Raw genomic sequence first — 13,739 nt, 5'->3', positions numbered from 1 at the left:
AATGTAAACCATGTATTCCATGAAATAAAGTATGATATGTACTTTCTCATCTATGGGCATATGCAAATTTTTAAATAGCTCAGTACTTATGTGCTAAATTATAATATTGAACTTTAAAACAAATTTTAAGTATTCACTTAAAAGAATTGAGGAATATGGTTTTCCATTCCTCACTTAAGAAAAAAATAAAATCATGTTTTGTTGAGATATAAGCGAATGACAGAGATACAACCCTCATCAACTCAGAAGCATGCCAGGATCAATCATGCTAACACAAATTCAAATATATTTGTTGGTACGTCATTTGTACTTTTAAGTAAAATTATGTCTTTCTTTTAGCATCAAATGGATAATCAAGAGAACCTGATTTATTAGTAATTCTAAATTATGTATTCAACAAAACCATATGTATGATACAAAATTTTGGACAAGGATAAACTTAAAAAATCACTGAGGACCAGATAATCATGTGAAGTTCTAAAAGCAGCCCCCAAAACTGTTTACCATAAGTACAATGTTTAATAGATGATTTTAAGGATGAAGTTTAACGTATTTTGGTACATTAGTGAAATTCTTAAGTTGGCTAAATATGTTTAAGGAAAAAATTGGCTATTATCTTGCCCTGGAGTCAAATCGAGACAATCTAATTTTATATGCATTTTTTTCTTTCTTCCTGCAATGTTAGCTAGCCTTCAAGTGCTTTCCCACTGATGCGAGGTTTTTCACATAAACATTTACAATGAGAACTTGCTAGCCAGCATACAAGAAGGAGTGAATCAACTTTTTCCCAGTATTAGTTTGCATTTCTCTTAACTAATTTCCTTTTTGTTTTTCTTTTGCATTTCTAGTTAACCTAAATGTCTTTCCATTCTCTGCCTTCCCTTTGATTGGGTTTTATACTTTCTACTAGATGTATCACCAGGCTGAGGAGCTGAATGAATACATTTTAGTATTTCCTGCCTAATCAAGGAGTATTCTTGAACAAGAGTTTTGAGTCTGACTTTGTCACTAATAGTCACATTTCTCACTTACCTTACTTTGTAATTTTTTCTCCCTAGGAGCGTTTGTTTCAGTCAAGATTTTTGTTGTGGCCATGTCAAGGTTACCAGTAGCTTTTTTAACTTGCCTCTCATTAGATTCTATTCTCAGATTTGAGATGGCTTCAGTATTTTCTATATTTGCACTGTATGTAGGATGACAGCATTTGCTGAGTGCTAAAAACCTTTTCAGGCTGCCTGCGCTTACTGCATTCTTTGGAGTAACAGCTTTGCTTGTTGTTGGCTTCATGGCGTCTTTGAGTTGAAGTTCACATAGTTCATGTGTGCATTCTTGTTGTCCAACAACTTCTCCTAAAACAATCTCAACTTCATCGGAAATGGTTTCTTCTAAGTTAGTTTCTGAATCTCCATGCTCAATATCGTGAGCTACTAAACGAGTAATAAGATCTCTTCTGCAGTGGACATCTTTCAATAGCTCTACCTTGGTGATATCAGGCTTTCTTATACTCTGAAATGAATTTCTGCAAACAGGCTGAAACAAAAGGAACAGCAAATATTAAAAACAAATGCTTCTGGGCCCAGCGCAGTAGCCTAGTGGCCAAATTTTTGCCAAATGCTCCACTTCCCATCCAGCCCCATGCTTGTGGCCTGGGAAAGCAGTAAAGAATGGTCCAAAGCCTTGACTAGAGCCCCTGCACCTGTGTGGGAGACCCAGAATAAACTCCTGGCTTCTCACTTCTGGTTGACTCAGCTCCAGCTATGGCAGCCACTTTGGGAGTGAACCAGAAGGCACAAGATTTTTCTCTCTCTCTCCCCTTCTCTCTACATATCTGCCTTTCCAATTAAAATAAATAAATGGAATGTTTAAAAAAAAACAAAAAGCAAATACTTTAATCACTTTTCCTGTAGTATTCTTATTATATAGTTATTGAATTACAATTTTAGTTTCAATTTAAGTAGTATCTTCAAATGTCACTTATTAGTATATTTATGTAATATTTTAAATAGATGAAAACATGAATATTTATTGCCATCTATCATTTTATTTAAACTGAATTCATGTTATCCTATCTTACACCAAAAAGAAGAGGAAGGTCTAAACATTTTTTTCTTAATTTTTTATTGCAAAATAGCTGAATTAACTTTTATTTTAGTTGTTTATCCGGAAATTTTTGTGCCAGAAGATATGTCCATTTGTTTTTTTAAATCCTTGGTTACATATCATAAACATGTATAATTATATACAGGTCTATAATAAAAAGAAGGGAAGATATTGCCTACCTTAATTTGTAAAGATTATGAGTAGATAAATTATTCTTTGGATTTTTACTTCTTATCCTTTTGCACTACAGATCTTTTCAAGGTATTTTTCTTAATTTTTTATCTATTCATTTCCTCTGACCTCCCTAGTTGAATTTCAATTTCTATTTTCATTGTTAAAGAAATTGCAAATATAACTGGGCAGAATTTTTCTATCCCTATTTGGCTACAACGGTCAGACCTGAACCGATCAGAAACCAGGAGTTTCTTTTAAAACTCTCATGTGGTTTCAGGGTCCCAAGGACTTGGGCCTTCCTCCATTGCTTTCCCGGCCTACAAGCAGAGAGCTGGATGGGAAGTGGAGCAGCTGGGAAATGAACCAGCACCCATTATGAGATGCCAGCACTTGTAGGCAGAGGACTAGTCAGTTGATCCATAACATTGTTCCCACATTGAAATTTCTATAAGTGCATCATTTTTTAAACAGTATGACTTTTCCTTTCATTAAAAAAACAAGCATCTACTATGGATTAAGTACTCTTAATAATTTTTGTGAGTTACAAGTGACATAAGTAAGCCGAGCTGGTAAGTAGTGGTAATACTTGTCACAGATAATTCCGCAAGTAGATAAAGGGTGATTTGAGATAATGTTTTAATCCATTAAACAATCACTTACCTGAGTGCATTTTACTTAAAGTACCATTGTGAATGAAAACCGCTAAGTTTAATGCTACTATAATGATGAGCATATATGAAAGAGATGAACATCTGTTCCCAAAACTCTGGATCAATTAGACTCAAGGCACCCCAGAGCATGATAATCTCAATATTTGAATTCGCTAAAAGAAACAGAAGTACTCTGGAGTCTTAAATTGGATGGTTTAAAGTATCTTAGATGGGTATTGATTCTGACACTCTATTAAATGACCCTTTGGATTCCTTTAAATATCCAATGGAAAGTGAAAGAGATCAGAAAATTCTTTTTTCATACCACAATAATTCCAGAAATCTGGTGTGACTGGTAGGGACATGCCTTTATATTCCCAAAGAAGTATAGCTCAAATTTATTTCTTAGGAAGATTACCTAGGGACCTTAACCAGAAACTCTGAAATTGATATGCAAAATACAAGTAAACTGTGTGATTGAATCAGTGACCCAATGCAATCAGTTCACCCATTGGTATGAGAAGGAGCAGTAAAAATGCATTCTTTCTATTTGAAAAAGGAAATCACAGAATAATAAAATTTTCTGTCATTGCCTTTGCACTTACCTCCAATGGTTTTACATCCAGACGTCCTATCATATTCAGCGAGATGCGCCTTTCTTTTTTTCTGTTTCCTAAAGCACAGGAGTCTAAGGAGCAGTAACTTCTCCCACTTAGTGATGCTTTTCTCAGTTCTGCAATGCTATGTCCAGTTCTTCTTAGGCACTCCATCTTAATTTTCTCAAGTGGTTGTGTTTTTACAGAAATGACAGCTAAGTGTTCTGAAATAATATTTGGATCTACTTTGATTGGCTTTCTACCAACATGTGGAATTATTTTAATTGGAAATTCCTCTTCATATGAATCATGATCTGACTCTTCTCTGTCTGAGTCAGGCGTCACTTTAATAACATGTTCTTGTGCCTTTTCAACTATTCTTTTAAGGTCTAGATCTCCAAATAGATCAGATTCTGCACTTTTTGTGTTACCTGTACTTAATGGGGAATTTAAAACCTCTTCAATAATTAAACTAGCCACTTTGTCAGGGAGTAATATTTTTGTATCTTTTATGTCATTAATTTCTTTGTTGGTTCCAGAATATTGCAAGACATTACTGTAAACAGAATTAACAACCTGGGAAACCATTTCTGTATTTTCTGCATTTGAAAGGGTGTTTTCAGTATTAGCAGCTACAAGACTAATATTGCTTTTGGAAATTTCAGCAGTTACAGATTTTGTCAATTGAGAGGCAATTTTATTTAATTCAGGCTGTGATACGTTGCTTGTGTCTTTGCTTGAAGCATTTGGTGGCCTTACTAGTTTAGCCGACAACAAGGCCAGTATTTCCTCTAAAAATTTGCCGTCTAACACAGAAAATGTTTGAGATGAAGCTTTGTCTTGGAATTTAAATTCATCAGTAATTTTGATTACTTTTTCCATAATTTTGACAGCTTCCAGAGCTAATTCTGTATTTGATACTTCTTCCTCTCCTTGAGGTTGAAATTCAGAATTGGAAATTTCTTTCACCATTAAAAACCCTATTATATCAGAGAGAACCTTGCTGTTACCCAGTAAGTCTTTAAGTATAGAAGTATAAGAACCAGAGTGCTTTAAAATGTTGGTACAAACAGAATTAACTATTTTTTCAATGCCTGCATTTTCAGCTAGAGATACAGTAGGTGATTCATTGGCTGGCAGTACTAGTTTAATCTTACTTTTGGAGATAAATTCTTGTACTGAATTTAAGATTTTTGAGATTATTCTCTGCATTTCAGTTTCTAGAGGTTTTGTTTTTTCTTTCTGAACATTTGGAAGCACTGCTAAAATCTTTGATAAAAATTTTACAGTAACTTCTTCCATAATGGTGTAAGACATTTTATGAGCATTTGGTGGTTGCAGTGGTGGGATATCAGTAGGTTGGATAATATCTTTAAGAATATTTTCAACAATACTATCAACATCTGTATATTGATATGGACTTAGCTCTCCACAAAAATACCTCTGCAGTTGATTGCCAGTTATTTCTTTTATAACTAAGTCAGCTATAGTTTCTGAAAGGATTCTGCATCCACTGGCTACACAATTTTGTATAATCTCTTGTGACCCAAACAGTGGCAAAAGATTATCATATATAGACTGAACTACTAACTGAATGATTTCATCATCGTTGGAATGTAAGGATTCTACATATTGAATAGTCATGTCTTCATTTTTAGAGATCCCCATTGCAACTATACTTACTAACTTCATTTGAAGGAAATCCAGTTCCATGAATGAATTGCCCTCAGCAGCTTTTATTTTGGGGCTGGAATTGGATATTGTTGAGAAAATTTTGGATAACAGAGCAGAAATCACATCATCTAAAAATTTATAGGGCAACATTATGGTATATGGTGATGACGTTTGACATTCCTTACTGGCTGTTTGGGTCACCTTTTGGACTTTTTTATAAACATCTCTTGATTCTAGAGGCCGGCATTCTGAAACTGGAACATCACAAGAAATCACATTAAGCTGGTGCTGAAAAATTTCATTTATTACTGCACTAGTCAGCTTTTTGGCTAAATTTTCCCCATTAGAATTTATATTCTTACAGATAGAGTCTTGAGATCTATATTCCTTCAAAATGTTGCAAATAGATGAATGAACAACTTTATTGACCATTGTTTTATCGATTGAGAGCATTTCATTGAGCAAAGGCGCTTTAGCTGAAGAAAGCTGTTTATGCATATGTGGCACTTTTTCCACAGGTTTAGTTTTGATGCTGGGTAATGCTTCATCTCTACTTGATTCTTTGTAACTGGAAGGTACTTTAGGACCTGAAGAGATTTCATGTGCAGGTGGGAGAAACTGATTTTTCATATCTGGCCTAAATACCTTAATGTGAGAATCTGAAAACTCTTTTAAAAGTGAATCAATAAGTTTCATAGCTGTGTCATAGAGTTCAGTTTGATTATCATCATCATCATGTAGGTTTGAATATTTATCACATGTTTGTGTTTCTGGTGAGGAGGAAAATACCAGTTTGTTAACCATTTCAATGACAACATCTTCTAAAAATGTAGCTGGAAAGACCTTAGGTTTACTGTTTGCTAAGTCCGGAGGATGATCTGGTTCACTAGATTCACTGTTGATCTCTCTCTCTCTTGGTATCTGTTTCTTGGTCTCTCTCTTTTTTTCTTTCTCTGTATCTTTTTCTTTTTCCATTTCTTTCTCTTTTTTCCTTTCAGTTCGTCTCTCCTTCTCTCTCTCTTTCTGTTCCTTTTCTTTCCTTCTGGAAGGGACATTTTTGTTAACGGAGGCCAATAAATCTTTTGTTGTAAGTGATGGTGTGGAGTCTTTGCTAATGTCCTTTATTACATTCAATATTTTATCACCCTGGGAGGTCTTGCTGTGTCTGTATTTTGAAAAATGGGCTGATTCTTGAGAAGGTATTTCAAAAACATTGTCATATATATTTTCTGTGATGTTTTCAACATATTCCTCATCTGAATGTTGTTCCTCATCCATATCTATTTGAGCTGAAGAGTCTCTCCTCTTCTCATTGTGTGACCTTTGGGTTTTTTCCAAAGTTTTATCTGTGATAGTCCCTATATCTCTTTGCTTGGATTTCAAACAAAATAAATGAAATGGCTTGTCATCTTTTTTAAATGAACTTTCTCCTGTACTCTCGATCTTTTTTTCAATTTCTATTTCAGTATCTGGCTCAAGCACTTCCTTCTTACATTCTGTATCAACAGATGAAGCTAAAATATGTCTGTGTGATTCATCCTCTAACGCCTTCTCAGCTTTTGGAGATGATATGCTTGTCTCAATTCCACTTCTTTTACGTATCTCATTCAACTCTGACTCTTCAATATCTTTATGTTTCATATTGATAGTTGGAATAATTTTTGATGTATGGTCACTGCGCTTTTGCATAGAAATTCTCAATCTATTTTCACCTTCCCCTTTTTTGTTTGCCACACATTCAGCTGACTTTGATCTCAAGTTAATCGTATTGGCTTTCAAAATGGCAGTTACAGTGTTAGGTACTGGTTTTTTGATATCAATTTTTTTCATGGATGTATTCTTCGTTTTGACACTTTTTGTTTTATTCATTCTGTTTACTTCCAGAGTGTCCATTGTGGTTTTGTGATCTGAGCTTACAGAACTATGTTTTGATGATTTTTCTGGCAGAATAAGTTGGTTCCAACTTAAGCACCTAGTTATTTGAGTAGTTTTTGGTGGTATTTTTTGAACCCTTTGGGTGATGTTTTCTGGATTTAGAAATGAAAAGAAAGTGGAAGACCAATCTCCTGAAAAAAGTGGTTGAATCTTAAATGCAGATATTGCCTTCTGGGCTAAAGTGGCAATCACTTCCACAACAAAGTTATTGTTATCATTTTTAGGTATCACATCAGATGAATATTTTCCAATGAACTGATCATATACAAAATTGGATATTTTATCAACTGCTTCTTTATCAATTGGTGGAAAAGGAAATATGTCCTCAGCATGAGGTAAAATTTTAATTTCATTCTTTGTAAATTCCCCTATCAAAGAGTTTGCAAACTTTATAGCCAAGCCCACAATATCAGGTTCTGACCTTTCTTTTTTCTTGGGATCTTCAATGACAGCTGGGACAGCACAAAATTTGTGCACAAGGTTAACAATTACATCTTCCAAAAATGTAGCTGAATATAGAGCAGGCTGTGCCTTTTCTTTACCAGATTTAGCAAGTACAGTTACATGGTCAGGTAAGTCACTGGAAGATGATTCCTCATCATGTAAAAATGGTTTTAAATGATGATCCATTATTGCCTTCAGAATGAAACTGGCTATTTTACTGAGAAATGAGCCTTGTTTTTTGTCTGTGTCTCTATGTACTTCAGCTTGAAATTCAGAGTTTTTCAAAATATTATTACATATGGAATCAGCAAAATTTTCAATTGCTTCTAATTGTATGCTTTCTGCATTCTCCTCTGCTGTGGCGAGTCGGATCTCATGTTCAGAAATTTCTTTTATAATTTCATCAGTCAATTTTGAAGCTGCATCCACTGACTCATAATCTGATAAAACCTCTTCCTCTTTAAGTTCATGTTCTGTATTGGATGAAGGGAAGATATGCACTAAAAGTTTGTAAACCATATCTTCTAATAGAGAATGAGGCAGCACTGTAATGCATGACGGCAAGGCATAGCTATCTTTCATGATGATGTTGAGCACATTTCTAATGATATTATCAGCTCGAAGTGAAGAGTAGGAAGCAGACAGTAATTCTCCTGAAACTAATGACTGTACCTGATAATCGTAAATTTCTTCCAGTAGCAAGTTATATATTTTCTTTCCAAAGGAATCAGTATCACTTTGAATAACCCTATATACTTGAATCAGAGATTTATATTCATCTAATATTTTTTCATAAATTATGTTTACTGTGTTTTGAACCATTTCTTTGTATCCTTCTGAAAAATGTAAATTTTCATCAATGCTGTCTGCAACCAAAATCTCTGATGTGGTAAACTCCAGAACAATTGATTTGACTAAAGCAGTAACGATGTCAGTAATTCTGGCTTTTGCTCTATCTAGGTTTTCAGCAGCTGAGACATTATTTGTGAATGCATAAAGGATTTTGCACAAAAGTTCAGAAATTACTTCTTCAAAAAAGACAGCGGAGTTCACAATGAGAGATAATTTTCTATGTTTAGGATCTAGTTCTTTCTGTTTATAAGTTCTATCAACCGGAGCTGAAAGGAGAGTTTTATCTCCAGTTAAAAATGACTGGAGATGATGGTTAAAAATTTCTTTTATTATAAGGCTTGCTATCTTTGAAACAGGTATGTTACTTTTGCCTTTTTTATCTTTTGTAAGAGACTGGTACAAGTTTGAGTAAGAAAGATCAGCAGAAATGGAATCAATCATGGACTGCATATCTTTTTCTGAAAACATGTTTTGTTTTTCATTACCATGTTTTATAATACATATTGCATGCTTTGAAATTATTGACATGATTTCGTTTATCAATTTTATAACAGTATTGTTTAAGTCTGATTGACAAGCATCTAAATCTTCTAAACTAGAGTCAAATGGACTCATCTGGGATATAAGCTGAGTGACTATTTTTTCCAAATGAGTATGTGGTAACATGGTAGTATATATTGTAGAAGACTTTCCTCGCAATAGTGATTTACTAATATCATGCTGAACTCTCTTAATCAAAACATTTGCGTTGAGTTTGGAATATGACTTGCTAGGCAGATTTTCAATAATATCAGGATGAATTTGGAAGTCAAAAATTTCAGCCAGGATGACTTTAGTTATCTTTGCAGCCAATGTTATTGTGTCATATAGAAAATCTTCACCAGGCATTGTTCTCATTTCATATTCTTGTAAAACTTTGCTGTACACTGTGTCAATAATTTTTTTTACTACATCTTTCTCTACTTGAGGTAAATACAGTCGTCCTTCAGCACTATCTATAATGCTAATTTTGGATTTTGAGAATTCGTCTATTATCAAGTGAATAAGTTCTTCAGCTTTATCAAACAGTTCATCTTCAGAGTGTCTTTCTAATTTTGTTTGTACAATGCCTATTACCCTGTGGAATATTTTACTTAAGACTCCACAGACAATGTCTTCTAAAAATTCTGAGGAGTAAGCACTAACATAAAATAATTGCATTTGCTCATCATCAAAATTTGTGTATGATGAAGAAGATAACGATTTTCCATCCAAAAATGGATGAAGATGTTTTTGACAGACATATTTAATGATAAAACCTGCAATTCTATCAATAAGAGCATCATTACTGCTTGTAATATTTTGTTCAGCTAACTCTTGAGAGCCAGAGTTTTGTGAAATATTGTTAAGTACTGAATTAACAAGATGCTGTACATCATCTTCTGAATAAGCAAACTTGGTTTCTTCTTCATCTTTTGAAAATCGAATTTCATGCTGGCAAATTTTCATTCTAATATCACTGATAAGGTTAGAAGCAATTTCATTGAAATTCACTTCCGATGCATCTTTTGGAGATTCTCTGTTTAAAACCATGTTAGATGCACAAGGAAACAGCCTACACAGTAGCACTCTGATCATGTCTTCTAAAAATGTGTATGGCAGCAAGGTATTATATGATGATAAAGTCTGGTTTAGTTTGGTAGGCTTGCTAATGTTACTAATGACATCATGAACAATAGTGTCTGCCATTCGGATGGGATAGGAAGAAGCTGACAAATCCCCAGAAAAGAATGGTTGAAGAAGGGAATCTGAAATATTTGCTACAATCAAATTGGCAATATTTTCCACAAAGACTTCACCATCTTTAAGCTCTTTTTCGGTGTCAGTATCTAAGCCAAGCTGCTTTAAAACATTTCCATAAACTGAGGTGACAAGTTCATCCACAGTATCTGTATCGATAGAGGGGAAACACTGCTCTCTGTAGTTACGCAAAGCGTGACTTTTATTCTTGTCCAGATGGTTACTTATTAAGTTAACTATTTTCTGTGTCATTTCGTCTAACTCAACTTCAGTGCTATGCTTTGGGCTGAAAATTTTTGATAAAAGTCTGGTAACAATATTTCTTACAATTGTATCCGGGTGAGTATTAAAGTGTGGGTGCTGCTGGGGTCTGTGTGACTCTATGGCTTCACTGAGAATCTCTTTAACCATGTCAGATACAGAATCCAGTGGAGATCCTGGACGGGGTAAAATCTCTCCACCCAAAAACTGCTGAAGATGATTGTCAATGATCTCTTGGATAATAAAACTGGTAATTCTGTCCACCACAGCTGGGGTTCGGCTGATAATGCCTCTCTGTATTGAGTCAAGAGATTCAGAAATTTGCAAAATATTACTGTAAATTGAATTGACCATTGTTTCAAGGTTTTTTCCTTGGCACAGATACTGATTATCACATATAGTAAACCCAATTTTATGTTTTGAAATGGCTGATATAACCTTGTTTATTATGCATCTGGACATTTCATTAAAATCTGAACTCATTAAATAATTTTTTCCCATGGAGAAAGCCTTACTGGGGGCAGGAAAGAGCTGAAATAAAAGTCTCTTGATGGCATCTTCTAAAAATGACTGTGATAACATAGTGCTATATGTTGTTGAAGACTTAGGCTGGCAAATAAACTTTCTTAGATTGTTTTGAAGTTTCTGCAGTATAATGTCTGCTCTGAGAGAGTAATATGAGTGAAATGGGAGCTTTGCACTGAAATTGGATGGCAACTGGTAATCTAAAATCTCTAATAATATGTCATTAGTTATTTGTTCTACTACTGAGGTATTGTCATACATTGTATTGTTACCACAGGTTACTTTCAATTCATATTGGTGTAGAACATCATGATAAATGGAGTCAACAATCTTCTTAACAGTTTCTTTTTGCACAGGTGGGAAACAAAGCTTTTCTTCAGCATTCCGTAGAACAGTAACTTGTGCATTATTTAACTCACTCACTATAATGTTGATGAATAATGCATTTGTTTCATTGAGCTGAGCCTCAGTGATACTTTTGTATTTGCTCCACAAAGTGGTAGACAGATTAAAAAACAATTCTGAAATTATTTCCTCCAAAAATGTGGCTGAAAAGACACCAATGTTCGTATCTCTTCGGTGTAGCCTGTTGGTAAACCCAATTGCCTTCATTTCCTTTGCCTCTTGCCTTTTAAGAAAAGAAGATTTGACTGTGTATTGCTTGCTCAATGGATCTTTTGCTTTGGAACAAATTGAAATGGGATTTTCCAGGGATTTAGTCAAGTAATTACCATCATCACTCATGAATCCCAAAGAACTATTGCTTTGTCCTTGTCCTAAATCTGTTAATTCTGTTTTTGGTAATTTTGTGAAACTATACTGTGTTTCTCTTGTTCTACAGTTCAACAGCTTGTTTTTAAAAGGTGGACTTTCAGAAGCTTGTTGTAGGCTTTGGGATAGTTTCTCCATCAAGGATTTAACCAATCTATGGGAAATAGCAGTAAGCATGGTGTCTGATGACAACGTATTTTGATCCATTTCTGTCAGATTTTCTGAAAGATCTAACATGGAATCTTGTTGAAATTGCTCACAATTTTTTTCCTTAAAAAAATCAAATTCACCATCTTCTAAACTTTGAAGTATTCTTGAAAGCTGATTTTCCTTTGTTGATGTTTCATCAGAAGAAGAACCACTATCAAGAAAAACAGTGCTAGTGCATTTTTCCAAAAGTGTTCTAATAAGTTTCTCACAGACAACATTGAGAAGAAAGACTAACTTTGGAGATAGTCCCAGGTTACCTCTACTTTGGATGTCACTTTGATTGCTTTGATTATGTGGGGAAGAGCAAAATGCTTGTGCTAATTCACCAGGGTCCACAGCTCCATCTGGGCATTCATCTGGCATAAATAAATCTAAAACAATATCAAAAACTTTACTGACTACTTCTTTGGATTCTTGAGTTGTTAGACTACCAGCTAGGTGGTCTAACTTTTGTGCAAGATAATTTAATTTATTTTTTTGAATGAGCTGATCAACTTGGTGGGTTGATGATTCAGAATCTATGGAGTCTATCAGTCTTTCTACCGTATTTGTTTTGCTGCAAATAGACATACTATTGCTTCTAAGTGAGGAAAGTGATTGGTTTGTTCCACTGCTTTCAAAGTGATGATTTATTCCTATTTCTTTGGATAGAACATGAATCACTCCTATTAAGAGATCTTGAAAAAGATTATCAAAATCAGCAGAAGCTACTCCTGAACAGTAAATATATTTTGTTTTTATGGAAATAACTTGTTGTGCAATGTCAGCTTCTATAATGTTACCATTAAAAAGGATTTCAATAACTATTTCAGAAATGCTTAAAGCAAGTTCTCCAATAGAAATTGACCTGCTTCCAAATATGTGAGAATGAATTGAAATCATCTTGTTGAATGCTGCATCTTGCATTTCCCATATTTTCTCTTTCTCTTTATACTTTTTAGTGTCACCAGAAATGCTGGAAGCTAAATGGTAAATTACTGACTTGGTGAGATGTTCACAAAATTGATAAATTGAAGAATGATGATATATGCTTCTCAGAGGCTGTTTCTGTTCATATTTTTTCATTGACAGTGTAGAAACAATAGACACCATCTCCTCTGTGGAAACTTAAAAAAGATAATTTTTAGCATTCATTAAGGGAAATTTGTAAAATTCAATATAATAATTATTATTTACTTATGTGTTTCTGCTTTTAGTGCATTTCCACATATTAAAATAAAAATCTAGTGAAGAAAGCAATTAAATGTTCCTCAAAAACTTATTTTCTGCTTATAAAATCTTAACTTTAGGCCAAAAGGTGAGAAAAAATACCCCCAAAGAACTTAAAATGCTAAGTTAAATGTTTTGGTTAAGGATTCCTAAGAAACAAGAAAGCCTAGAACATCCTATCATCTCCAATGAAGGAAAGCCCTGGAAATGCCAAAATATATACAACATTGTTGACAGAAAAAGATAATTACAAATAAGCTGGGAGGCCCTGCATGGTAGCCTAGTGGCTAAAGTTCTTTCCTTGTATGCGCAAAGATCCAATCTGGGTACTAGTTCATGTCCCGGCTACTCCACTTCCCTTCCAGTATCCTGTTATGGCCTGAAAAAGCAGTCAAGGATGGCCCAAAGCGTTAGAACCCTGCACCCATGAGGGAGACCCGAAAGAAGGTCCTGGCTCCTGAGTTTGGATCAGTGTAGCTCAGGCTATTGCAGCCACTTGGAAAGTGAACCAGTGGATGGAAGATCGTTCTATCTCTCCTTCTCTCTAAATTTTACTTTC

The 13,739-nt window shown here is 34.4% G+C and overlaps 1 protein-coding gene across 1 annotated transcript in view; it reads right to left on the bottom strand.

The window, feature by feature from the left end:
* FSIP2 (fibrous sheath interacting protein 2) overlaps positions 1-13,739 on the bottom strand; it is an 82,170-nt gene that overhangs the window by 14,747 nt on the left and 53,684 nt on the right. The window contains exons 17-18 of the mRNA XM_058664702.1: positions 3,530-13,077; positions 1,033-1,530 (exon numbers count right to left, since the gene is read on the bottom strand). Of these exons, the coding sequence (XP_058520685.1) occupies positions 1,033-1,530; positions 3,530-13,077 (10,046 nt within the window). The remainder of the gene's footprint in view (positions 1-1,032; positions 1,531-3,529; positions 13,078-13,739) is intronic.

Source organism: Ochotona princeps, chromosome 5 (assembly GCF_030435755.1).
Source record: "Ochotona princeps isolate mOchPri1 chromosome 5, mOchPri1.hap1, whole genome shotgun sequence".
In the NCBI taxonomy this organism is placed as follows: domain Eukaryota; kingdom Metazoa; phylum Chordata; class Mammalia; order Lagomorpha; family Ochotonidae; genus Ochotona; species Ochotona princeps.
Note: the sequence above shows the minus strand (reverse complement) of the source record. Positions and strands in the feature narration are given on the sequence as shown.